This window comes from Podarcis muralis, chromosome 13 (assembly GCF_964188315.1).
Source record: "Podarcis muralis chromosome 13, rPodMur119.hap1.1, whole genome shotgun sequence".
NCBI classification, from domain to species: Eukaryota; Metazoa; Chordata; class Lepidosauria; order Squamata; family Lacertidae; genus Podarcis; species Podarcis muralis.
This window is the reverse complement of record NC_135667.1, coordinates 30,764,870-30,791,896: the sequence shown is the minus strand read 5'-3', so window position 1 is coordinate 30,791,896 and position 27,027 is coordinate 30,764,870. Positions and strand designations below refer to the sequence as shown.

Genomic DNA, 27,027 nt, shown 5'->3' with positions numbered 1-27,027 from the left:
GGAAAGGATGGCTGGTGGGAGAGGAGTCAAAAGGACCCTATGAGACTGCAGCAGCCCCTGGGAGGGGCCATCACTTGGGGTGGGGGTAGAGTGCATGCTTTGCAAACACAATGGCTCCAGCCGCTGGCATCTCCAGCTGAGAAATATTAATTTAAGTAGCAGCAGGTGGTGGGGAAGTTTCTGTACCCATGCCCTTGGAGAGATCCTCCCTGGTAGAAGGCAGATTCCTGGGCTCTGGGGTGGTGAAATATTTTGCTCTGCACACCAGATATTTGGAAGAGGATTTTGCCAGGTGGGTGAGTAAAGAAAGGATGTGTGCCAGGCATGACTATAAGGAGAATGTGACTTTAGAGCCATCCGCCCCAGGGAACAAAGGAGAAAAGACTTTGCCCTACTGAGGAACTGCAGCTGTTCCTGGGGGCAGAAGGGCATTCAGGGTAGGCATATCCTCAGTCCCGATGCAGTCTCATATTTTCTAACTGGTTTCTAGCTAGACCGTTAGCAGCTTGAGTGACAGGCCAAAATACACTGGAAAGAGTGAGGAAATAGTAACATTGCACTGTGATCTCCAAAGATGTGGTCTGTGGACACATTTTAATCTGTGGCTGTTTTTCTCTGCCTGTTTCTTATGCAGCTGAAGGTCTGGGTTTACCCAGAATGCACCAGAAGGCACCAAGCGAGGAGTCTTCAGTGTGGCTGTGAAGGCTCAGGTAAACGTGTGAATTGTGAAATAGATATTTGTCTCATGCCGACGGATTTCATGGGCTTCCATGAGTCAATCATGCTACATTTTTGGTGGCAAAATGTGATTCATCGCTGTGTGTCAGGCTTGGGCTACACTCACAACATTCATTTCCATAACCTCCAACATTTTCCAGGAGGAAACAGGGACATGCATCTTTCTGGGCACCCAAAAACAGGATGCTCCAATTTAATCAGTGGAGGAGTATGCATTTAAAGCAGCATGACGCTTTAAAATTCATGACTTCCTCCAAAGAATTATGGGATCTGTAGTTTGTTAAGGTTGCTGAGAGTTGTTCGGAGGACCCTGTTCCGTTCACAGAGCTACAGTGGTTTAGCAAATCAACTCTATTTCACAGGAAACTCTTGGAGGAGAGGAGGCCCCAAATACCTGAAAGACAGCCTACAGATTGTCCTGAGTGTTAAAAGTGGCATTTCCACCCCCCCTCAGAATTGTGTTAATTCCCTCCCCAAAGAGGTGAATCTGGCTTCTTCATTATACAGCTTTCAGACAGTGCTGAAGACATGCCTTTTTACCTTGGCCTTTGACACCGGAAACGTTTGTTTTCCAGGCACGCCCTATTCCAGGGACGGTAATTGTTTTTTAATTCCTATAACCTGACCTGGCACCTGCTAGTAAAGGACATGTAAACAAAGATTTATGGTAATAATGGGCCACGCCTGCTTTAAAGCCCTAAACAGCTTGATCCATTAAGGAACCTACTCCCAACAAGCCTGGGATCTTGTGCCACACGTCTGCAATCAGGGGAATGTCAATCCAAGCTATGAACAATGGGGAGAGGGATGTTTGTCTTTGATGCAATACAAGGAACACCCTACCACTCTAAAAGAGCGTCAGCGCTACTGACAAGAAAAATAAAAGCAGCCAGAGAATAGTTCATGAGAAAACAATGTTTAATAACCAGGGGCAGACACCTTGAAGGGAGGTAACTCATGAAGAGGCCTCTCCACAGACACGCCTGGTGAGCTGCAAGTGGGCCAGGATAGCAAGAAAATGAGCCCAGGCAACGTTGTCCCAATGCACATACAGCTCACGCCACCAGCCACCAAACCAAGTGCCAGGAATTCCATGTGACATCTCAACAAACCTGGTCAGCTGCTGCTTGGAGACTCCTGGGGCACAGTTCGAGATCCTGACATGTTCAAGGGTGGCAAGAGGCCTGCTAGCTTAGCAACCACGAAGCAGCAGGGCAAAATGGTTCACTTCTTCCGCTGCCGGTGTTTTGACTTCTGCTCCTTGCGTTTCTGGGCTCTCATGTCCTTCTTGAGGCGGCTGTCCACCACTTTGAAGTGGCCCTTGACTCCGGCAGGGCGCCGGACCTTCCGCCCAGCGCCCTTTTTGGCCACAAGGTAGGTCACCTGCCGTTTCTCCTTGCCTATCCCTGCCTTCTTGTAAATGCTGTTGTTGGAGAAGGGGGGTGGGGGTGGGGAGACACAGGGAAAGTGGGGAGTTATGAGCGAAAGGCTTCTCTTTGGAACCCTGTACAATTGCTTCAGAGTCTCTTATGTTTATTTAGTTGCTGTTTTACTTATTCAATTCATATCCCACCTTTCCTCTGAAACAGGGAGGTTGCCACGCCTCCCTTTCTTCTTCTCACAACAATCCTGTGAGGTAAGTTTGCGCTGCGAAACAGTGAGTGTCCCAGGGTCACCCAGCAGGCTTCATGGCAGAGTAGAGATTCAAACCATGGTCTCCTGAGTTCCCAGACTGCTAACATTGCACCATGCTAGCTCTCCAGTCTCTGTCTGGAAATCTGACCCTAGAAGCCTGGCCCCAACAAAGCTAACTAGTTTATCAGGTTCCAAGGGGACTGATTTAGCTACATCTGAAGCACAGCAGGCCTGGCTTTCCCCAGAGCCTGGGTGGTTCATTCGTTTGGGAACACTACGGAAGCCGCTCTGTGATTGGTTAGGAACGGTGGCTCTAGCGGCCCTGCTGTGGGACTGCAACTCCCATCAGGCCCTGCCAGCATGGCCTGATGGGAGTTGTAACCTAGCAACATCTAGAAATGCCTCAGGTTCCCCACCCCTCCCTGCAGTTGGAAGAATATTGTGATATCTACACACTGCAGACCTCAAGAGGAAACAGAATCTCCCTCTGTGAGCCCTGTGGGATTCATGTAGCAACCCTGCTGTTCTCCACAGGAAGCACCCCCCGCCAAGCTGAAGACCTACCTGCGCAGCTGAGCAGCTTTCTCGCGCTCAGAGATGTCCACGGTGTTCACCACCGACTCTGCTTTCTTCTTCATCTGCTCCAGTTTCTTCAGCATCTGCGGAGAGGGACAGAGCAGTCAGGGCACTGAGGGAGAGGGCAGGCAAGCAGGGTTCCTGTGGGGTTTGGAATAAACCTGGAGATCTGCTGCCAGTCAAGGCAATAAGGATGGAGAGGGCAGTTTCCCACTCTGTGCGTGTGAATGGGCAGCTTGCTCTCTTGCTTACCCGCCGCTTCTTGCGGGCTTTGGCCTCTGCCACTTTCTTGATGGGCCGGGCATTGATCTCGCGCCAGCGCTGGCGGTACTCCTCCACCGTCTGCTTATCCAGGGGCAATGGCTTGCGCCGGTGCTGGTGCTCTTCCTGTACAAACCACTCAGGGAGCTCGTCTTCTTCCTCGTTGAAGGTGTATCTGGGAGCAGGAAGAGCAGTAAGCAGGCAGATCAAAACAAGCGCCTGCTTCCCTCTCCTCCCTAAAATTAAAACTGGAGGCACAGTTCACTCTTTAGGATGGGGAAACATTTCAAGCATGCTTCTTAGCTCGAAGGAGGCAAGCTCTCAGAAGAAGCACTCTTGCAGAGACTCTTCACAGCTTTACCACATCGGGGATGACTGGAGGACCCAATTGCAGCAGGATTACCTGCTCACAGGTGAAAGCAGCCGAAATAATTCAAGACCAAATCAGCCGGCTCCAGTTAAAGCTGCAGTTGGAGCCCTCCTACCCCTACAAATATCAGGCTTTACTGTCCACCTTCTACTTGGCATTTAGTACCACCTGCTTTTTCACTCCAGTTGGGGCTCTGATGTACTGGTGATCTCCCCTGGTAATTAAAGTGTAACAGAGCATCTGTGCATCAGGCTGCAGCTCTAGGTGCAAGGTCTTGAAGTATCACACTTCTGTGGCGACACATGCTCACATGCAAATCTCTGTGTTAAAAGGTGATGAGGGACACGTAGAAGCTTGCCAACACCTCCCTACTCTCCATTACCTGTTGAAAGAGTCATCAATCAAATCCCTCTTGGCTTTTTTGGAGGCGGCAATGACGGAGCCCAGTGCCAGGCCCTCAGGGTCCAGAATACGAGCTCGCTTCACTGCAGAGAGACAAAGGCTGCATTCAGATGTGGGGAATATTGGGTTAAGTCTTCCCTGTGGCTTTGGGACTGATAAACCACCCCACAGCACTAGAATCAGAGAACTCTAGAGCTCGAAGGGACCCCTGATACTCATCTAGTCCAACCCCGCGCAATACAAAAATCGCAACTGCATAATCCCTAACAGAAGGTCACACAACCTCTGTTTAAAAACTTCCAGTGAAGGAAAGTTTATCACATTCTGAAACAGTCTGTTCTACTGTTGAATTATTGCCACAGAAGTTCTTCCTAATGATTAACGGGAGTTTCCTTTCCTGCAATTTGAATCCACTGGTCTGGGTCCTACCCTCTGTAGCAGCAGAAAACAAGCAAGGTCCATCTTCACATATTTGAAGATGGCTGTGATATCACCTTCTCAAACTTCCTTTTCTACAGGCTAAACATACCTAAATTTCATTCAGATCACTGGACACTGTCACTACGCACTTTCTGCATATGCGGGCTTCTGTTCCTCTATGAGTCCCACATGAAAACAGCAGGAAAGAACTGCTGTATACTGCTCTAAATCTCTTCATTTTTTTACAGAAGTTGTGTGAAGCTCAAGTATACTGCAAAAATTAACACTTGGGGAACTGTTGGGGAAAGAAAACGAACTGCTGGGTGAGTGCAGCTGCAACAACAACATTTCAGACTGTCTTCCAGGCGGCTTCTCCAGCTCCGAGGTTCAGAGAGGAAACAGAAGCAACCAGGATACGAAAGCCCCCATTCTTGGCTCATCCTCACCTGGATCGTCAATGGGGACCACCTCAATGCCTTTTGGCTCTTCCTCTGACCGGAGCCGTTTTGATCCCTTGCGTGAGGCTGGCTGCTCCCTGAAACATGGAAAGAGTAGGGAGTTATGAGACGCCTTCGCTCCCACGTCCCATCCAAGTCTTCCAAAATAAACCTTAGAAATGTCACATTAAGCATACTGCTCACCAAAATCTAAACAACACGGACAGCTGGAAAGGAACTCCCAGGAACTCTGGGATTTACTTTTCTGGGATCTCCACCAACGCTACTGCTCCTGAATCCAGCACTGTTAGGTGGAGGCTAAAGTGTCCTTGGAGGCTAGGAGTGTTTCTTAATGACCTGTCACTGTTGCTGGATTGGGATCCTTTGAACATAGCTGCGAATGCATTGTTAATCTCAAGGCTGGATTACTGCAATGAACTCTGTGTGGGGCTGCCCTTGAGGTTGGTCTGGAGGCTACAGCTGGTGAAGAATATGGTGGCTAGGTTGCTTGTGGGGACAAACTACTGCCAACACATAATACACCTCGCTTGTGCGATTTGCACTGGCTGCTGATCCTCCACTGGGTCAAGATGGTTTTGGTACTAACACGTAAAGCCCTGTACATCTTAAGACGAGGGACCTTGAGAGAATACTGCATCCCTTGTTTACCCAGTGGGCCACTGTGTTCTGCCGGAGAGCTTCTCCTTCCAGCTCCAAGGTTATCAGAAGCCTGCTCCACAGTAACTTTTGGTGTGGCTGTTCTGTGGAGCAGCATCACTGCTGAAATATGACAGGTCCCCACAATCAGCACTTTCCAGAAATAACTGAAGACCATTTTGTTCCAACTAGCTGTCCAGGCCGGAGGAGTAGGTCTCTGAAGTAGGTGTCCCCCTTTTTGTGTTGTTTTAAAACTCATCTTCTGCTGTCTGTTGTGCTGTTTTGTAACTGATCTTATTACATGCTGCATATGATGAGTGTCAAACCTGAGAGAACCAAATGTTTACCAGCTGTGCCATTGCACAATGTTTAATCCTCCTCAGATGTAAGGCAGCCTTAAAAATGAAATAATGAAGTAATGCATAGAGCGGCTAAGTCTCACTGACCAAATTAAGGAGATGTCTCTAAACAGACATATATTTTCAATTTAACTGAAAATATTTATACCTCACCTTTACTTGTAAAAAATAACCCAGAGGCAGCTCAAAACACAATACACAATAATACCAAAACCAAACATAACAATATAGGAGCAGATGAAGACAGTTGGGAACAGCAGCAATCCCACTGATCCTTGGCCACAGCATGATTTAATAGCTGGATGCATTTCATGAGAACTAAAATCCTACTTTGATCTCAGCTGCAACATCATGGGAGGCGATGAAGGTGATTCTAAGAAGGATTTGTGTAAGTGAGGCAACAGGGATTAAGCAAGAGAGTGCAATGGAAAGAGAGCGCTTAAAAACAGTGATTTTTTAAAAGAAACCTAGAGCAGCAGCACAAGAGAAATAGAGGACGGTATGTGCAGTCCACCAAAATCTCATGACAATATGCGGAAGGACTTTTTGGGCTAAAACACAGGAATGTGACTTCATCTTCTAGAGCAGTGCAGTTGGTATATTGAAAGATGTTCACGTGGGATGTAAAATTTAAAAATTATTTTTTAAAAAAATGCATTTATTTTAAAAGGACTTCACCTTTCGTCATCACTGTCGCTGCTGTCACTCTCCCCCGTGTCAGAACCCTTCTCCTCAGCTGCACCTGTAGGACCTTCAGGCTTTGGGCCTACCTCAAGTGTCGTCTCGAGCGCAGCACCAGACCGGGGCTGCGTCTTTTTCCTCTTTGTATTTTTGGAGGCTGTGTAAGAGAAAACCACAGACAGGGTGAGTAAATCTCTCCCTTGCCTTCCATCAGTCATCCTGAACTAACTGGCCTGGGGCAAACGTGAGTGTGGGGGGGGGGGAACGAAGAAGGAGGCTCAGCCCCCGAGAGTCAAGATTCACATACATGGACAGTGGCGGAGTTTCATGCTCCGGCACCGGGGGGGGGGGGGGTGGAGAGCAGGTGGGGGCAGGGCTGGCGTGCGTCGTGGGGGCGGGGTGTGCTGTCCACAGGGGCATGGCGCGCATCCTGGGGGCATGGCCCGCCGCCTGAGGGGGCGGGGTGGGCGCACGGGGCAGCTGCCTGCGGGAGTTGGGCACGCAGTGCACAAGGGGGCAGCCACGATGGCACCTTGCCAGCATTGCGGTGCGCTCCCCCCGCACTCCTTTTCCTCCACCAGTGTACATGGATGCCAAGCTTGGCATATGAAATCCCTTCATATATGGTGAGAGTGTGAAAAACCAACGGCTTATTGGCAGTCCTATATTCACAGGCTTTTCTTCAATCCTGGATTTAATATTAGCTCTTCTGGTTACTGAAGGCAATGTAAATCCTACCACTGTTCAAGAAGTTGCTAGCTCTGCTGTCACCCCTGAAATCGGCAGGCACTGGAAGTCTGCATTTAGTCGCTCAAGGAACGGATAGATTTTTGCCATCCTTCAGGCTCAAATATGTGACTTACGTGGGGGAGGTTCTGCCCGGTTCTGGGACAGAACTTGCGCCTGCCCAATCTCTAGTGCCTCGTCAGCATCGTCGTCAATCCCAGCAAAAGCTTCCTGGACAGCAGAGAACAGAAACGTGAAGGGCACAGCTGGAAGCATCCCTTGCCCAAACAAGGTGCTGCTTCCTGGAATAGCTAGCTGCCTACTCTAGCTACAGGGCACCCATCTTGAAAGCTGAGCCAATCTAACATGACACTCCAACAATGATGCTCTTAGCGTTCCCATTAGACCAAGGGGTGGGGAAGCTGCCACCCTCCGGATGTTGTTGTTGAACTCCCAACTCCCATCAGCCCTAGCAAGCCCGGCCAGTTGTCAGGGATCTATGGGAGCTGCAGTTCAGCAACACTGGGTGGGGCCACAGGTCACCCAGTCCTGAGCTGTGCCGTCATTGGTCATGGAGGAGGCCAAAGAACCTTATCAGGAGATGCTCACCTTGCCAAACCACAGACTCGCTTGATGTTCCTGCCGCTCCTCCTTGCTCTCTAGCGCCACCAAAAGTGGGTTCTCTGCCTCGGCGCTCTCCTCTTCCTCTTCCTTGGCAACCCTGTAAACACATTGGCCAGAACTCCAGCAGAGCTCGAAGCACTGGAAACACACAAGACCCACCTGTAGCCCACCGGAGATGGGTGGGAGGGAGATTGGTTGGACTCACAGGTGTATCCCTACTGCTGTTGGAGGACTAGGAACTCCCACTTGGGAGGAATAATGAAATCCCACCTAAGAGGCATATGGAGGGTTAACGGGCGACTGAATAATATCTGTCCACACCCTATTGCCTTGAGCATTTGGAGGGAAAGGGGTGTAGCTCGTTGACAAGAGCTTTTGATTTGCAGGTTCAGTCCCCGGCATTGGCAGGTGGGGATGGGATGTCCCCTGCTTGAAATCCTACAGAGCTGCTGCCAGTCAGTGTAGACAATACTGAGCTAGATGGAGCAATGGTCTGACACTGTTTAAAGCAGCTTATAAAACAAAAACGAAACCAAAACAATTCCTTTATCTCCAGGGATGGGAGCAGAATAAAGGCAAGCTGGGCTTTCTACGTCAGTTTTTTATGGTGTCCCCCCCCCCCTTTCTAGCAATTGTTCTAGAAAGCAGACCCTCAAGGTAGTAACTTCACCTGACTGCCCAGCCCCCCAGCTCCTGTCCTGCTCCTCCCCCCTTTCTTTTTCTCCCTCTCCGAGTTCAGATCCTCCTTTTCCACAGAAGGGGGATACATGATCTTCCAGTACGTTGCATTCACATTCAATAAATGACGTTGCGGAAAGGAAGTGGCAGTTGGGAGTCGACAGTTACTTGGTTATTTCCAATAGTTCTATCTTGACTGAGAAGGTGAGGGGACTTCATGGAGATGCTGCTTGGAGGAGCTTGTAAACAACACTTGCTGTTCAAATGTTGCCAACCTGACAAGTACAGTTTTATCTTTAACTATTTGAGTGAGGCATTTTTTAAAAAAAAATCACAAATAGATAACAGTTCGGCTTTCAAGGTCAGCAATTTTGTGGTGTCTTTCCCCCCCTGCTTCTAGCAATCGTTCTAGAAAGCAGATCCTCAAGGTAATAATTCCACCTGATTTTCCAGCCCCCCAGGCTTCTGCGCTCTCTCTCTCTCTCTCCATTCGGATCCTTCTTTTCCACAGAAGGGAGAGGAGCCATGATCTTGCAGTAATTTTCACCCCCAGGCTTAGTGCTGCTCAGGTGAGGAGACCACCTGCGGCGTCTCTCTCTGCCTCCCTCCAGAACATCAAGCCAACCTCATTACTGCAGCCAACCTGCCTTGCATCTTCCCACCCCCTTGGATACCTCAGCTGTGGGGCCTGGGCCCGCTTCATCTGCCTTGACCGCTCCTCAACCTCCGCCATCTCCTCCTCGTCCAGCTCGCTGGCCAGAGACATGTCGTCGTCGGAGTCTCCCCCTTCCGAAAGCGAGAGGTCGTCGTCTGCACCTGCTGCTGTCGCCACGAAGGTATCTGCTGCCGCCATGTCTCCCTTGAAAACCTCATTCAGCAACTAGAAGTGGAAGAGGCACAGGTGTGTATGGGATGTGTCAAAGGAAGGTGGGACCATCTTAGAGGGCAGCTCTCCTTACCGCTGGGAGCTGCTACCACTCTTCCAAGTTGCTCACTCTATGCAGTGTAGTGCAATGGTTAGAGTGTCAGACTAAGACAAGGGATACAAGGCTTTGAACCCCCACTCAGGTGACCTTGGGCGCCAGGGCTGTTGAGACAGTATATATATTTTTTTGGTAGGGTGAGAAAGAACCATGCGTACAACTTGGAGCTCCTTGGTAGCATATAAATGTACTAAATAGACAAATATGAACGATAGAAGTTCTCCTTCTTTATTAAGGCGTTTTTATAATGCCCTTCATTGCAACAGGCACAGGGCAAGACGCTACAAAACAGAATCATTAGCATAGCAAAATTATTAAAACATAGCAAAATTATTAAAACTTAAGACCCAAATATCTGAAGGATCCATCCTTACAGACCCTTTTGGGTGTTATAAATGTGGGTGAGGGACCCTTGGTAGTCCCACCGCCCTCCGAAGTGGGCATTCTCCATGGCAGCTCCTAAATTATGGACTTCCCTCCAAGCACATGGGTGGGTCAAGCATCATATGAGTTCAACAGGATATGTGAATTAGGAGGAACTTGTATCATACTTAGAACTGGCTTTACTCATCACACCTCTAGAAGCTTGATGAAAGAGGTGTGTCTCCACCCGCTGCCAAAACAAAGACACTGTAAAGGCACATGACAGCTGTGGAGCCACCACCAAAAAGGCTCTTCCACAGGCCCCCGCGCTGCCCACCTTCAGAGCAGGAGCCACCGAGTGGGCCTCACCTACCAGTAACAATGAACAGGCAATCACTCCTTCTGGCTGGGGGGCAATGGCAGGCAAAGAATATCTGGAGGGCATCAGGTGGTGGAAAGATGGACTAAGACGAATCCTCCAGGGACCGCACTTTGAATGCATGTTTGCAACGCTTCCTGCTTACCTGACTTTTGCTGATGGCCCGCAGGGAGAACATGCCGGTGTCACCGTCATCAGCGACAGAAACGCCGGGAAGATCCATCTTGAGCTCAACGCGCTCTCGCTGCCGCCGTCGCTCACGCAGGATCTTGCGTTTCTTCCTGATGTTGGCAAAGAAAAAGATGGTGACATGGTGGATGGAGAACGTTGGAATGGCTGGGACGGAAGGCAGAGGGCCCAAGTAATAGTTGGAGCAGGAGCGAATGGCAGGCAGAGCCAACTAACCCTACTTTCCTCCCCTAATGAGTTCATAGAATCATAGAAATGTAGAGTTGGATGGGACTTCCAAGATCATCTAGTCCCACCCCCCTGCAATGCAGGAATTTGCAGCTGTCCCCCACGCTCTAACCAAGTGAGCTATCCAGGCTGACAAGGAGTTCTACAAGGGCAACAGTGAGAAAGAGGAAGATGGCCCACCCCCTGGGCCAACGTTCGAAATTCCCCAGGCGCACTTGGCAATCGGTCACTTGTGAACAAGTGAAGATGCCTGGGCGCCATGATGGCGCCTGATGTCTCCACCATTTGGAGGTGTATGCCTGGGGACCCTTGGATCTTGACTGTTTTCACACAGTAGCAACACATCCTGTGATATTTTATCTGCACAACCAGAATGAATTTCAGGCTCCAAAAAGTCATATTGAAAAATAGTACTTTCGAGCTGTCAACTAGGCATTCCGTTTTGGCGACCGTAACCCTGGTTTAAGAAGCCATAAGGGTGACCAGCTTATATATCCGAGTTTCTAACACTGCTCTCTGGTGGCCTGTGCATGAGTGGCATCTCTTCCATTCCAGGCTTCCCACAGCCCCCGCCCACCTGTCAACCAGCTTCCCCCAGAAGTTCCGGAACGCCACGCCGTCCCTCCTTGCAGCCCTTTGTCATCAGGCACAAATGGAGCTGGCAATTTGGGGCTGCAAAAACCACCCACCTCTTCAGTTCAGCCATCTCTTGGGCCTTGAGTTCTGCCAGTTTGAGCTCCAGCTCTTCCTCCTCTTCTTTCTCATCTGGCTCCTCTCTGCTCGGGGTCTCTGGACTCGTCCGCTCAGTCTGCGGTTCGTCCTCCCCTTCGCCCTCCTCGCCAGAGCTCAAGCTGAAAACAGGGAATAGAGGCTTTGCAAATCCAGACCACTTTCCTCCTCCAGCCTATATAGCTGGCTGCCCTGTAAGCAGAACGTCGCCAGCCCCCTCCCCACCTCTCTTACTTGATATCTATTTCCTTGGCTTGCTCTTTCAGCTTCTTGACAAGGAAGCGCCTCAGCCTTGTCCTCCAGTTCAGCAGGCCCCTGAGCAACACAAAGAAGACGACAGTCAGACTCTATGCCTGCCCACCTATTTTCTGGTACAGTTGATGGTGATCGCAGGGCCTTGACCAGTAGCTACTATGGAGCTAGGACTTTCAGTGAGAGATTTAGAAAGTCCCCTCTGTTTACTTTTGTCCCAGTTTCCAGGGCTGGGTGTGTGTTTGTGCCACGATTCAGCTGGAGTACAGAAGCAGTTCATAATGGGAACTGGGTGCATCATTCAATTTAGATTTTTCAAAACAGTTTCTAGCCTTTATGAGTGTGAACTGGAAATATGTGGGCAATGCCTGGTAAACTAGATGGGTGGTGATCTAGCATAGCTGCTTGCATGCTCTTGCTGCCCATAGTTTTAGGGGGCCTGCGGCTGCTTTTGTGACTGGGACGTGAAAGATGCCATAATATACAGTTACTGACTCACACTTGCACGCCTGAAAGGGTGAACCTGCTCAGGTAGCAAGTGGGTGTGGCTTAGCAGGCTCTCAGCTGGTTCTGCCCCCCCCCACTCCTCTCAGCTTACTGGAACAAGCAAGAAGCCATGGCTCTCTGAAGGGAACTGAATCTCTCTGAAATGAGATTTTAAAGTCTGCATCTTTGCTAACTCAAAGATTGTTTAGAACCTTTTTTCATCTTCACTGCACTGCCAGTGGACGGAGACATGTAACACTGAGAAACTATTGTGAGTAAAACACTCACTTATTTGCAAAGTCAAGTGTCTGTTATTTATTCTAGCCTAAGTTTTCTCATGGGGAACATTTGCTTAAAGGTGGATGAAGGCAGATGCAAATCTAACCGAGATTTAATGTGCTTTGGAGCAACTGCCATTGTGTTTAACTCCTCTGCTGGAGACTAGGAATCTCTTCAAAACCTCTCTCTCCAACAAAAGGTGGGCTTTGTTCCTCCATTCCCTACACCCCAAGTCCTACCCTTAAAGGAGGAACATACCGGAGCTCCTTACGGCCCAGAACACGGATGTCCCGGCAACAGTGACGCACTTCCTCGGTGGTAGCACTGTGGCGTTCCAGCTCTTCGCTGTCGAAGACAATCTAGGAAAGGCAAGGGGATGAGAGAGGCACCAATCGCATTATCCATCCAAGGGGCTTTGCCCTATGTTAATGAGCCTCCTCAGGAGCTTACCCTACACAGGAAAACCAAACTGAAGCCATACCAAGATATCAAAAGCAACAGCAGGATTGGAGCACCTTTCAGGTTCTTTCAGCTAGTAACCCCTCCAACTCAAAACCTCCAGGTTCTCTGGTGTCTAATGCTGCTACCACCCCCCTGATGAGCCAGCCGCTGCCGCCAACATTCAGCCCTCCCCACCCCACACTATGCAACTTTCCAGTCCCGGCCACCTGGGTGCTCACCTCACTGGCCTTTGCCAGGAAGTCCACAGGGTTGGGGGCCTTCAGGAAGTCCGTCAGTGTGCAGCGGTTATAAAGAATTGTGGTGCCATCTTCGTACCCCTCTGCCTAGTTGGAGATAAAAATGAGGAGAAAACCCATCAGACTATGGAGCAGAGACTTGGGCTAGTCGTGCGCCTCCATGCCACTCACCTCAACCTCAACCTCTTTTTTCTCTTGACTTTCCTGGTGCCAAGGATTTTATTTATCTTTCATATATAATTTTTATTACATTTTGTTTTACATTCTTATCATTTAAACATCCTTAAAATATCAATGATTTCCCTTCTTCTCTTTCCATGGTTCATTTTTCGTATCATAAATGCCTGCATATTTTACACAAGCTAAACTATTCAGTATTCCATTATTACATCCATCAAAACTTATTTACACTGTTGAATTTATCTTAATGCTGCCAACATTTTCAAGTGTACACAATTTCTCCCCATACATTCAATAAACATTTTCCAATCTTCTCTAAATGTATGTTCTTCTTGTTCTCTTATTCTATATGTTAAGTCTGCAAGCTGAGCAGATTTTGTCAACTTACCGTATTTTTCGGACTATTGGACGCACCGGTCCATAGGACGCACCTAGATTTGGGGGGGGAAATAAAGGCAAAAAAATTTATTCCCCCCCCCGCCAGGCGCGGGGCTGGGAAGCCCGAGCTTCCCCCTCCCCCAGAACGGGACCCAGAGCCATGCCGAAGCTGCGCGCAGCTTTGGCATCGCTCTGGGAGCTTGCGGGGCTGGGGGAGGAGGAAGCCTTCCGCCAGCCTCCAAACCATGTCGGGAGACAGCGGGATGGCGCGCTGCGCCTCTCCCGCTGTCCCCCGAGTTTGCGGGGCTGGGCCAGCCTTCTACCCAAGTTGGGGGACAGCGGGAAGGGCGCGCTGCGCCCCTGCCGCTGTCTCCCGAGTTTGCGGGGCTGGCGACGGGGAGGAGCAGGCTTCTCCCCCCGCCAGCCTTCTAGACAAGTCGGGGGACAGCGGGAAAGGCGCGCTGCGCCTCTCCCGCTGTCCCCCGAGTTTGCGGGGCTGGCAACGGGGAGGAGCAGGCTTCTCCCCCCGCCAGCCTTCTAGCCAAGTCGGGGGACAGCGGGAAGGGCGCGCTGCGCCTCTCCCGCTGTCCCCCGAGCTTGTGGGGCTGGCGGTGGGGCTCTCCTGAAGCCTGGAGGTTGTGGGGCTGGTGGGGGGGAGAAGCAGGCTTGCTTCTCCCACCCCCAGCCTCCAGATCAGGTCGGGGAATAGCGGGATGGCGGAGCGCCGCCATCCCGCTATTCCACGACCTGATCTGGAGGTTGTGGGGCTGGGGGGGGGGGGGAGAAGCAGGCTTGCTTCTCCCACCCCCAGCCTCCAGATCAGGTCGGGGAATAGCGGGATGGCGGAGCGCCGCCATCCCGCTATTCCCCGACCTGATCTAGAGGTTGTGGGGCTGGGGGGGGGGGAGAAGCAGGCTTGCTCCTCCCACCCCCAGCCTCCAGATCAGGTCGGGGAATAGCGGGATGGCGGAGCGCCGCCATCCCGCTATTCCCCGACCTGATCTGGAGGTTGTGGGGCTGGGGGGGGGGGGAGAAGCAGGCTTGCTCCTCCCACCCCCAGCCTCCAGATCAGGTCGGGGAATAGCGGGATGGCGGAGCGCCGCCATCCCGCTATTCCCCGACCTGATCTGGAGGTTGTGGGGCTGGGGGGGGGGGAGAAGCAGGCTTGCTTCTCCCACCCCCAGCCTCTAGATCAGGTCGGGGAATAGCGGGATGGCGGAGCGCCGCCATCCCGCTATTCCCCGACCTGATCTGGAAGTTGTGGGACTGGGGGTGGGGGGGAGAAGCAGGCTTGCTCCTCCCACCCCCAGCCTCCAGATCAGGTCGGGGAATAGCGGGATGGCGGAGCGCCGCCATCCCGCTATTCCCCGACCTGATCTGGAGGTTGTGGGGCTGGTGGGGGGGAGAAGCAGGCTTGCTCCTCCCACCCCCAGCCTCCAGATCAGGTCGGGGAATAGCGGGATGGCGGCGCTTCGCCATCCCCCTATCCCCCGAGCTTGTGGGGCTGGGGGGGGGGGAGAAGCAGGCTTGCTTCTCCCCCCGCCAGCCTCCAGATCAGGTCGGGGAATAGCGGGGTGGCGGCTCTGCGCCTCCCCGCTGTCCCCAGCTTTTGGGTGCAGGCTGCTGCCCGCAAGCCTTGCGAGCCCGCGGGACATCCCGCCGGGCTTGCAAGACTTGGGATAGCTTCCTGAAGCCTGGAGAGCGAGAGGGGTCGGTGCGCACGGACCCCTCTCGCTCTCCAGGCTTCAGCAAAAGCCTGCATTCGCACCATAGGACGCACACACATTTCCCCTTCATTTTTGGAGGGGAAAAAGTGCGTCCTATAGTGCGAAAAATACGGTAAGCTGCAATTCTTCTTTGGTTGGGACCTCGCTCGTTTTCCACTTGGGGGCTAACAAAACACGGGCCGCAGTAGTGGCATACATAAATAACTTTTTGGCACCTGGGAATTTCTGTCTGAATTATCCCCAACAAAAAGGACCCTCGGTGTTGTTTTTTTTGGAAAAGTATTTTTAAACATTTTTTCCAATTCATTATGGATTATTTCCCAATACTCTTTTACCCTTTAACAGGTCCACCACAGGTGCCAAGGATTTTAACAGAACCTTGCTGGATGAGGCCACTGACCCATCTAGTCTAGCAACCTGTTCTCAGCATCCAATTGTATGCCTGTGGGAAACATACAATCGGGAACTGAGCACAACAGCACCATCCCCTCCTACTGTTTCCAGAAAATGGAATTCAGAGGCATAACTGCCTCTTGACTTTGGCAGTAGAGCATAACCCTATATCCTCCATGAATTTGTCCAATCCTCTTTTAAAACCAGCCAAGCTGCTGGCAATCACTGCCTCTTGTGGGAGTAATTTCCATAGTTTAACTATGGATTTTTTTTGTTCCCACTGACGCCTCAAAGCCACAGGTTAGCACTGTGCTCAAGCAAAAGCATGGAAATTTGCAGTCAGTATCCAATGTAGAAATCTAAAGCAAGACAGATGGACTTTGTAAGCAATCCATGCTAGGGCTGGGTGATATATCATCCCAAACCAGTTTGAAGTCCATATTGTGATACTAGTTTTATAAATTTTGACCTGGCAATATATATCAAATCATGGTGTGTGCGTACGTGCTGTGCAAAAATCGCAATGTGGGGAAAACCGTGAGGCTAGCCAATACTTCTCTCGATTCCTGCGTCCCCTGTTAACTGCTGGCCCAGCTCTCCCCCATCTCCTGTGGGCGGCAGCAAATCACAAGAGTGGGCTCCAGCAAAATTCACCATTCAGGAAAAAACACGAAGCCAGCCAGTGCTTCTGCATGGCTCCATCCTAATTTCAGACGTTGCAATATATCAATATACTGCGATGCTGCAAACCAGATATCGCCCAGCCTTACTCCACTTCCTTTGCAGCTCCTTATTGCAAGATCAGAGAAGGGCAATTCTGGAGCAAAATCAGAGAAGGCAAGGTGGTGGAGAAAGGTCCTTTGGAGGCAGTGTTTTGGCCAGTTAGCTATTTCAAAACAAATATAAACTGATCTCCTTAAGCTTTGCTTGTCCACTAACCTTGGGCTTCTTCTGGGACACCAGCTCAGTGACGGATTTGGCCTGCACCTCCACTTCCTTGAAGGCGAACTTGGGGTCGAAGAACTTGGTGTCGATTTTATCTGGGGCCAAATAGCCTGGAGGGGGGAAGTGGTAGCAGAAGAGAAAATGAATTTACAGTCATACCTTGGTTGTTGAACGCCTTGGTACTCATCCATTTTGACTCCCAAATGCTGCAAACCCTGAAGTGAGTGTTCCAGTTTGCGAATGTTCTTTGGAAGCCAAATGTCTGACGCGGCTTCCAATTGGCTGCAGGAGCTTCCTGCAGCCAATCAGAAGCCGTGCCTTGGTTTCCGAACGTTTTGGAAGTCGAACAGACTTCCGGAACAGATTCCGTTTGACTTCCGGGGTACCACTACATATTGATTTCTAGGTATTAGTAACTTTGTATTAACCTAATATGATTATATGTAACTGCGTATTTTTGCAGTATTAGTTTTGCAGTATATTTGTTGTCGCTTCGGTTTTCTGTATACACCGCTTAGATGTTTTTAACATATTAAGCAATACAGAAATGAAATGATCAATCAATCAATGCAGTTTGCGGGGCTAAAGCCATGATGCTACCAAGCCTCCTGCTGCTCATCTTGTTCTGTGTTTGACTTGTACCCACTTCCCCCTCTCTGTGGGCTCACCCTGGCAGACCACAAAGATCTCGGCAGACTCATTACGCGAGGCCTGGGGCTTGGTGGCCTGGACTTTGCGGAACAGCTGCTGGAAGATCCACAGGAGGGGCTGGTAGTCCCGGGAACGGAAGACTTTGCTGATGAACCAGCCGCCCTTGGATAAGAAGTCGCAGGCCAGTTTCAGCGCCGACAGCGTGAGGTTCGCTAAAGGGAGAGCAGAGGGGGAAAGGGAATGAGACGGTGCCAGGGAAATGGGTGGCAAGGGCTGCCGACTTGGTGTTTAGCCCAATCCACCAGCATGTTTACGCACAAAAACACTCAGCCCCACCCCCCGCAATCATTTGCAACATATGGATAACAATACTTATGTACCTTATAGGGTTGTTGTACGGATTGCAAGAGAAATTTATTTTAAGCACCCTTTGAAAGTGCCATGCGCGTGCCTAGCATTCAGCCGGCCAATAATAAATCTTTAAAAGCAGCCCCAAATGTTATCATTATTAACTTGCTTTCTAAACTTCATGGATTAAGAGTCTCGTGCTCTACCGACTGAGCCACCCTTTATCCAATGACCACACAGCAGCACACAGCGATGAATAAAGTCGCACACAGTCTCCGGTTTTCTATAGAGTCCCATAACCTCACTTCCAAATGATTGAATAGACAAATGCCCCTTTAGACGGCAGCCAAAAAAAGGACAGTGCTGACAGAGAGGGGGCAACCAGTGTACCAGGGGGAGTTCCAAAACTGCAGTAGTCTAACCTGGAAGCAGCCAGAGCATGAGTTTTAAACTACTGCAAGATTAAAAGGCCCATGCTCTGGCACACCCCTTATGCTCTGATGCAGGCCTCTCTTTCTCAACGGCCAAGATCAGGGGAAGGAAGGACAGCACAAGAATGTGACTTTACAGTCCCATCTGAGGCTGAGCTCTCACTGGTGTCAAAGGCAGGGACACAACTCCACCGTGTATTATATGATTTGATGGCTACATGTGTATATCACTTTCTTTGCAGCAGATGGACGATGTGGCCAAGGGGGTTCTTGCAAAATTGACACTACATGCACATTGGGACTCACACGGCCTGTCCTGTGCGCACGAGAATCATTGTTGCTCCTGAACCCCACAGTGATTGACAGGCCGGACGCTCTATGCACACAGCTCTGGATATGCAGCTCAGCCACCCGCTTCTCCTTCAGGAGACAGAGCACGCATGTGCCGCCGGCGAGAAGACCGCCTGCTCCCTCCCAGAACCCCTGAAAGGAAAGCTCCACACCTTGGGAAAACGCATCATGTACCCAGCTGGCTCCCATGTTGGGAGCCCCATCGTTCAGCACAACATCCACTTTCCACGTCTTCAGCTCCTTGCGTAGGGCCTGGGGGGTGGGGAGAGAGAAAAAGAGACTGAATTCGGGGCAATACCTAGCTGAGTATAACACAAAGAAGTACGTGACAGAATTCCCCAAGGACAAAACATCTCTGCCTCATTGCAGAGGGCAGGATGTCACTGGGAAAGGAAGGCTCCTAGCCACAGTTGCCAGGTGGGAAGAGGGCTATTGTACCCAGATCCTGTTCGCAGGGTTCCCACAAGCATCTGGTCGGTCATTGTGAGAACAGGATGCTGGACTAGATGGACCATGGGCCTGAAAAAGCAGGGCTTTTCTTCTGCTATGTTCTTGGTGTGCATGAGAGAGAAACAGCGAGGTAGAGAGAGCAGACAAGAACACAGAAGAGTCTCAAGCTGCTTTATTAACTTGGCATTTTGTTCTGGTGTTTTTAGACCTTGTTGCATTTTATGCTTTTATCTCCATTTTTAAATGCTACCTGCCCTGGGATTTATTCACTGAAAAACAAATGAGCATGAAATCCGGTATGTAAATTCTCCAAACAAACAGATGAGAGATGAGGATGGCAAAGGCAGGTGAGACGGAAGACTAAAATTAGCTGCACAGGGAATCAGGTACTGGGAAAAGAGAGCAAGTTACCTGGCGACACTTCTCCGTGGTGATGTCTTCCTGCATTGTTACCACATTGGGAATGGGCTTTATGGGAACCAGGTCAACCCCTGAAATCAAAGACACGGGAGGAAGCAGGGAGGGAAATATGGGGGAAGAAGTTTCTTTAGGGAAAAAACAGTGCCAGGAATCTCACTGCCCAACTTCTGCAGTGCAGCCCATTACAGGCAAAACTGCCTTATATACAGAGGATGTTAATGCATCGCATTCAAAGTGTGTGCAATCTGTGTACACCCTAGCTGAGCTTTACACTGAGCTGCAACATTCAACTAGGGCAGTCTGAGCACATGGCAGCTGGGCTGTACAGATCAATAAGTACATGTGCACGTGTCTTCATGTGAAGATGCCTAAGCGGACAACAATCAGTGTTTCCCAAACTTGGGTCTCCAGCTGCTTTTAGACCACAGTTCCCATCAACCCTGACCAGTGGTCTTGCTAGCTAGGGATGATGGGAGTTGTAGTCCAAAAAAACAGCTGGAGACCCAAGTTTGGGAAACACTGCTCTAGATAGACCTCCAGGGGAAGCCACGTCGCCCAATTCTGCTGCCACCCCACCCAGGGAAGAAGCGGCACCTGTGTTGGGAGAGCTGCTCTGCCCTACTGCAGGGGCTGCTACTGCACCTAGCCCAGTGCTGCCCACTCTGGCTTGCAGCAGCTTCCCAAGCCCTACCGCAGGTGGTCTTTCCTTCTGCTAGAAATCCTTCTAAACAAAGGGTCGACTCTGGGACCTGAGGTACCAATGTGCTTTGCTTTCACGTGTGAAGCATCAGGAAACCCCTTTTACGCTTTGTGGCAGCGATGAAGAAGCTGTGGCCCTTCAGGTCGTAGGAAGGCAACAACTCTCCTCGGCCCTGGCCATGCCGGCTGGGGGATGATGGGATCTGGAGTCCACCAAAGCCTGGCTCCCCAGCCCTGCTGTAGGGCAACTTGCTCAGTGCACACCCAGCCCCCTCCCACTGCTTCCTTTGCCTGCTCAGGAGAGCTGGCATGACCTGGCAATTAAGAAACAATGGCTCTGAACCAGGAAACGAACCTGCTTCAAATGCGCTCTCTTTCATGGACATAGAAGCCTAGAATTGTAGAGTCAGGACCCCAAGGGTTATCCAGTCCCACCCCCTGCAATGCAGGAATCTTAGTGGGGATCCTTTTAGGCAGGCCCCTTGCTCTCAGCCTCTCGTCAGGGATATTACTTACCTTACAGAGGATGTGCAAAAAGAGAATGTATGCGGGGAGTTCACAATGCTCTTTACTATGCAAATGAAAAGCCATGATCCTTTTGTGTACATCACCCCCCCCCCACATCCTCCCTCCCTTGCAGGGGTGGGGGACCTGTGGCACTCCAGGCTCTGCTGAACTACAACTTCCATCATCTCTGACCACTGGTCACGCTGGCTGGAGTTGCAGTCCATTAATTTTGAGTGAATCATGGGTTCCCTACCTTGGCTCTAGCCAGTGTGTCTCTGAACACCTGGGAGAGCAGCAGTGGCAGAGAGGTTGGATGGCCATGTGTCATGGATGCTTCAGCCGAGTTTCCTGCGTTGCAGAGGGTTGGGCTAGATGACCCTTTGGGTTCCATCCAACTCTACAACTCTATGATTCATGTCCCTTCTTGTGAGCTCCCCAGATACATCTGGGCTGGGAAATGGGAAGCTAGGCTAGATTAGGGCTCTCTTCTTCCCCCATCAAGGCTACTTACCAATTATAAGACTGGACACAGGCATAAACTTTGAAGCCACCTGCAACCTGTTGGAAGAACAGAATCAGGTCTACCTTTGAGCGAGTCAACAATGACACCCAAAAAGTGAGAACAAACCTGGTTCATTTGATAAAATCTGAGTTGCCTCCGCAACTCTAAACCTTTCCTGCTCTTACCACAGCACCAAGACTTTCTGAATGTCAATTAGCATTATGTAATGATTAAAAATAGTGAGGTGTAATCCAGGAGGCTCTTAATTAAAATCAAATCTTATCTCAAATGAATGCCAGTTAGTGTTGCACAGTGGTTAAAGACAGGCTGTTCTGACTCAGGAGGCTCTCTGTCCAAATCTTAAATTAATTATAACAAGACAAGCGCAATCTTCTGGATGCATGTGTGCAGTCTGTTCTATAGGGCTGTTTCGAAGATTACTGATAATCTGTGCAAACACAGGCCTACAAAACATGCTCTGCGAAGGAAGAGTCAGGGAATCTTCAGGACAGGGGTGGTCAACCTACAGGCCTGGACCTAACTTCAAAAGCCCTCCGCTCTTCCCAGAAACCTGAACTGACAGCTAGCAATCTATCCCTCCTTCTGCAGCATGCTGGGTGGGAAGAGAGGAGGTGGTGGCAGAAAAGGAAATAAAAGAAGGGTAGCTCCAACCACTTTTGGCTCTGCCCCACTGCAGGCATGCAGCCCCTGACGAGAGCCTCAAGAGACTTAGTGCAGCAGGGAAGAGCCCTCGCCCTTCTCAGAACTGGAGAGCCGGGCAAGAGAGTCCATTTTCCCAGGAACCCTTTATCTAGAGCACAACTTGAAATCAAGCCAACTGCTTGCCCCTTCCTCTGTACGATGGGCTGGACCAAAGCAAGCAAATGTTGGGCAGGCTACTGATGCAATATATTTTGTGCCCTTAAGAAAAACAGCAAATATTTGTCTTGGCTGAGACAGATGCCGTGCTTCACCTCAAATCCAAGGCACCCTTGCCTCATTTTCAAAAGCCTTTGGATATAAGATCAATTAACTGATCTTATAACTACTGCTTTTTTATTTTTACTGTTGCTACAATAATTGTTTTTGTTTCTGATGTTTTTGATCTGTTTTATGGTTCTATTTTGTAGGCTATCTTGAAAATCTAGATTAATAAAACTGTGGTTTCAAAAAAAAAGCCTTTGGGTGTCTTCTCTACTGATTATAATGGGTGGGTGGGTGTGGAGACCAAGAAATGCCTAGACCAATTTTAGAAACTCAGGTATATAAGCTAATTGCCAAGTGCCGCCTTAAACCTGGGTTATGGTTGCCACAACGGAATTTCAGCAGGGTGAGTGAAGATTAAAGGAAGATCATAGGAAGTTATGACTAAAATATTGCCATTCATCGCATTGTTTTGTTTTGCTATTTATTAAATTTAACTGAATGTTTTATTGATGACTTCTGTTTTTACTAATGTCATTGCATTTTTTTGTTTTAAACATTGTATGTACGTTTTTCTTTTTAAGGTTATTTTACTGCATGTTCTGTAAACAGCTTAGGGGTTTTGCGTGTTAAGCAATATATAAATATTATTGCTGCTGGTGACCAAATATGTAGGAAAAGCAGGATACAATGAATAAAACTAAGTAACTCAGCAGAGGGGAAGTTGAGAGAAGTCCAGAGGAGGGGAGGGAGAATAATTGTATATAACATGATGAATGAGATTTGTATCATTATTTGCTATAAAATTCTATATATATATATATATATATATAAAGAGAGAGAGAGATTATTTTACTGCATGTTCTGTAAACAGCTTAGGGGTTTTGCATATTAAGCAATATATAAATATTATTGCCTGGTGACCAAATGCTTTCTCTCTTTAAAAATGTTTTCTGCTTCTGACGGTGTCCTTTCTCTACCCCTCCCAAAAGCACAGTGATTCAAAGTAAAAAATGGAGCCTTGGTGAAGGCATTTCTTGATTGAATGCCAGTGTTGTCGCTCACAGAATTAGCCCCACTTCCTCTCCGGGTGGTGCTTTTTTTCATTAATGGACAGCTCGAGGGCAGCTGCAAACCTTGGGGTGGTTCTGAAGCCTCAGAGGCAGTCCGCTTCACCTTGACTTCCCCAAATATCTCCACAGTGGGGATCCTTTCATGCACAAGTCACAAGACCAAAGCAAATGAGTATCTTGAAATTTCAACATTTTCACTGGCCTATACTGAACATATTTCACGGTTGTTTATCGGAAGCTGTCAGAACCACACAGCCTCATATATGTGACCTGTACCAGTAACATGTCAGTAGCACGACTTCTCTAATCCTGAACAAAACATCCTCCACACGCCCCCTGCCCTGCTTGCCAGTCACTCACCATCCTCCAGGAGCAGCGCACAGATCCAGCAGCGCCCGAGACTTTGGAAGGAACTGGAATTTGCGGTTCAACTGAATGAGCTTGAAAGACGAACGGGAACGGAATCCTGGAAAAGGGATGCATGAGCGCCATGCCATGCCCAGTTAGACCTCATTCATTCATTCAATGCATTTATATCCCCCCTTTTCCTCCATGGAACTCGAGGTAGCGTACATGGTTCTTCCCCTCCCCAATTAACCCCCAGAACAACCCTGTAAGGCAAAGTCCTTTTCTTGAGCACTGTCTTATTTGGCCAAGATGAGGGTGGGCCACTAGGAAGTAGTATTTAATGGACAGATGCAAGGAGAATGGCTGCTCATTGTTCCAGGGGCTGATCAAGAACAATTTATCATCTATCTATTTCACTATCAACCCAATATACATACCCTATAGTGCAAGAGTGAAGTGTGCCTCAAATTTTAAGCCAGAAAAGAATGTGGCCCAGATATCATTTAGCTAACCCAACCTAGATAATATAGGAAGCCGCTTTAACCGGCCTTCGCGCATCATTAGCCCAACCTCAACCAGCTGGCTGGGACCTGCTGCTAGGTTGTAACTTAACAAGGTAGGCCACACCAGCTGCTCTATCACAGTATAAATATAATAGTTAAGATTGAAAGAGTGGGTCCCCAGATGCGTGTTTGTGCAAAAGGAAAGTCTTGGGACTCAAAAGGCTGATTCCATTAACACTGACTGACAAAAAGCAGCTATCTGGGGTGTGATGAAAAAGTTGGTTTTACTGGATCGGTTGGAACAAAAACAAAAGAAAGTGGGGTGTTTTGTTTCTTTCCCTGCCAGCAAATGGTTAATGAACGGCAGCCTCTGATTGGCTGTCGTTCCAGGAAGGAGTTTTTAAAAGGAGAGGATTTGAGAGACAGTGGGAGGTAGAGTGAGTGGGTTGGATTAGAGGTTGGAGAGGTCGGGAGACAGGTTGAGGTAGAAAGAGTGAATTCGAGAAAGAGTTGGTTCTGGAAAAAGACAACTTCCCCTCTGAGTGTATTGTATAGACCAGAATTTTACTGGGAGGCAGAGGTTGAGCCAGGAGAAGTAGGAGCTGGAAAGGAACAGCCTACCTGGAACTCAAATCTAGTCTGAAGGGGAGAGATTCTTCTTAGGAAAAGAAGAAACTCCCAAACCGAGTAAAGGGAGGGGGTGTGGAGAGCCCTTGGGTCTATTGCTCAAGGTACCTCAGGAGCAGGATTGCTAAAGGGGGTGGATAACTGAAAGAAAAGTATCACCAGAACCAAACCTATAACGCAAAACTGAGGACGAATTAAAGTGTAATTGTACTGTATGCCTGAAGTAACCCAAGTTTAATCCATTGTGTTACATACTATCTTGCCTTAAATAAATCTTTATTTTTATTTAAAGAAAACCTGTCTGAGACTCCTACTTATTAAATATCCCCATACAAAGGTCCCCCGCAGGATACGCTGGGCTAGAATTTTAAGAGGAAAGGAAAAGAAACCTTCGAGTAAAGGGTTGTTCAGTGAGGTGGGGGCAATTTATCTAAGTGAGAGCGGGCCCAATGGTGTGAGAGGAAAAAGTGTTGTCGTGTCCATCGTTCACACAAGCATCTTTCCTACCCCTCCCTGAAGATGCCAAGGATGGAACCCTGGGGAGTGCTTGTGTCAGTCAGTGTAGACCTTTGGATGGAAAGCCTATGTTCTGCCACTGAATTATGGTCCTTCCCTTGAAGAAGGACTGTATCTAAAGCAAGCCCAATGGATACTCACCCAAATCTTGAATTGTAAGAGCAGCATAGTGTAGTGGTTAAAGAGACTAAGCTATGAATCGGGAAGCAAGTCCCCAGTTCAAATCTTGCCTCTGTCATAAACTCATTAAGGTGGTCTTAGGTAAGCCACTTCCTCTGAATGAATTAATTTTATAATGAATGATTTTAGAGTGTTGTTTGTGCTGTACTTTTGTACTGTTTTATTGTTGTTAGCTGCCCTGAGCCCGGCTTCGGCTGGGGAGGGCGGGATATAAATAAAACTTATTATTATTATTATTATTATTATTATTATTATTATTATTACTCTTAATCCCTTCCATTTACATTATGGGGGATAACACTTATTTATCTCACAGGACTGTTGTAAAGATGGTAACTAAAACACTTTGAACATCTGAAAGCACTTATCAAATGTCAACTGTTGTTGCTATTATTATTATTATTAATAATATTTTGCCCCTGCAAGAAGATTACACAACCCCCCCCCCATATGCAAGTTATACCTAAGCATTATAAAGCATTATAAAGTTCCTCTTAAGAGTCATGTAAAGCAATGGTTCTTCAACAGGTGGGTCAGAATCTGATCTGACATGTGTTGCAACAGATACACTGCCACCTTGCTAATATATGGTAAAATATTAAGAAATGGGTCCCCCAAAGTGGAACCTGGGTTTGGAAAGGTTGATGATGCCCAATATAAACTTTAACCTAATTCTACATCCCACAAGTTTAAGTCGGTTACTTGTTTACCCAAGCCTCAGCAGAAACCTTACAGCTAGGTCTCCCCTGCCTCCTCAGGGAATCATAGAATTGCAGAGTTGGAAGGGACCAAGAGGGTCAACCCCCTGCAATGCGAGAATCTTTCACCTAACGTGGGGCTTGAAGACACAACCCTGAGATTTATTTATTTATTTATTTATTTATTATTATTATTATTATTATTATTAGTCTCATGTTCTATCGACTCAGCTATCCCGGAGTGGAACAGTTTCAACTTCAACCCGCCCCCCTCCCGGGCCCCCGTTAATTCACAAATCAAACCCAGCCCAAGATTTAAGCCATAGTAACTACCTCACAGGGCAAAGAGCGGGGAAAGAGTGTCTCTGAACCCACACAGAGTGACTTTTCCTCTCTGATGAGGAACTATCCCCGTGTATCTGGGAATGAGGGCAAGACATACACTGGGGTCGTTTATTAAGGGAGTAAACAAATAAATAAATCAGAACTCCACCCCGATTTTCTCACCAGTCTCCTTGGCCAAGTGATAGAACTTGTCCCTTCGGGTCTTCCCCACTTTGGGCTTCTTGCCCATCTTGGAATCAGCAGCTGGGGGTCCCTCCGGCGCAGAGAAGCAGCCACTACGCGCACATGTGCTCGGAACTTGATCTGATCCTTCCTGTAGCCCGTAGCACTTCCTCTTCCGGTTTGTATCATTACGTTCGCCGGCATCATCACAGCCATCTTGAGTGTGGCAGAGTGTGGTCGAGGGGACCACCCCACCCCCCTCGCTCGCCAAATGCAAACGGACAAGAAGCTATGCAGAGCTCCCGTTTTACCTCCTAGGGGACCATAGGGAATCCGAAAGACAACTACTGTACGTCAAACTGTCATTCGATTTCCCCTTTTTTCCATCTAAGGTACTAAGGACCCTACCAACATGGCAGCAAAAGTATGTCAAAAATGAATTGAGGCGGAAGGGGGTATGTACGCATGTGCAGCGCCTAAACGCCACAATAAAACTAAGAGATATGAATACAAGAAGTG

At 48.9% G+C, this 27,027-nt stretch overlaps 1 protein-coding gene across 1 annotated transcript; it reads right to left on the bottom strand.

Moving 5' to 3' along the window:
• Positions 1-1,638: 1,638 nt before the first annotated feature.
• Positions 1,639-26,667, bottom strand: FTSJ3 (FtsJ RNA 2'-O-methyltransferase 3). Its single transcript, XM_077917303.1, has 21 exons — positions 26,509-26,667; positions 23,490-23,595; positions 21,142-21,188; positions 19,416-19,495; positions 18,707-18,806; positions 17,442-17,636; positions 16,768-16,883; positions 13,133-13,237; positions 12,711-12,811; positions 11,670-11,750; positions 11,396-11,557; positions 10,435-10,570; positions 9,239-9,444; positions 7,872-7,983; positions 7,400-7,493; positions 6,534-6,693; positions 4,849-4,937; positions 3,963-4,065; positions 3,202-3,385; positions 2,938-3,032; positions 1,639-2,161 (listed from the first exon to the last, which is right to left on the bottom strand). The coding sequence occupies exons 1-21, from the start codon at positions 26,573-26,575 to the stop codon at positions 1,963-1,965; spliced, it is 2,538 nt and encodes an 845-aa protein (XP_077773429.1). The 5' UTR covers positions 26,576-26,667; the 3' UTR covers positions 1,639-1,962.
• Positions 26,668-27,027: the final 360 nt, after the last annotated feature.

Excerpts from the sequence above, each read along its gene's own strand:
- FTSJ3 (XM_077917303.1), bottom strand. The coding sequence starts at position 26,575 with ATGGGCAAGAAGCCCAAAGTGGGGAAGACCCGAAGGGACAAGTTCTAT. Across the intron at positions 18,807-19,415 it reads CCACGGAGAAGTGTCGCCAG|GCCCTACGCAAGGAGCTGAA; the intron begins GTAACTTGCTCT and ends CCCACCCCCCAG. Across the intron at positions 7,984-9,238 it reads GCCCAGGCCCCACAGCTGAG|GGTTGCCAAGGAAGAGGAAG; the intron begins GTATCCAAGGGG and ends ATGTGTTTACAG.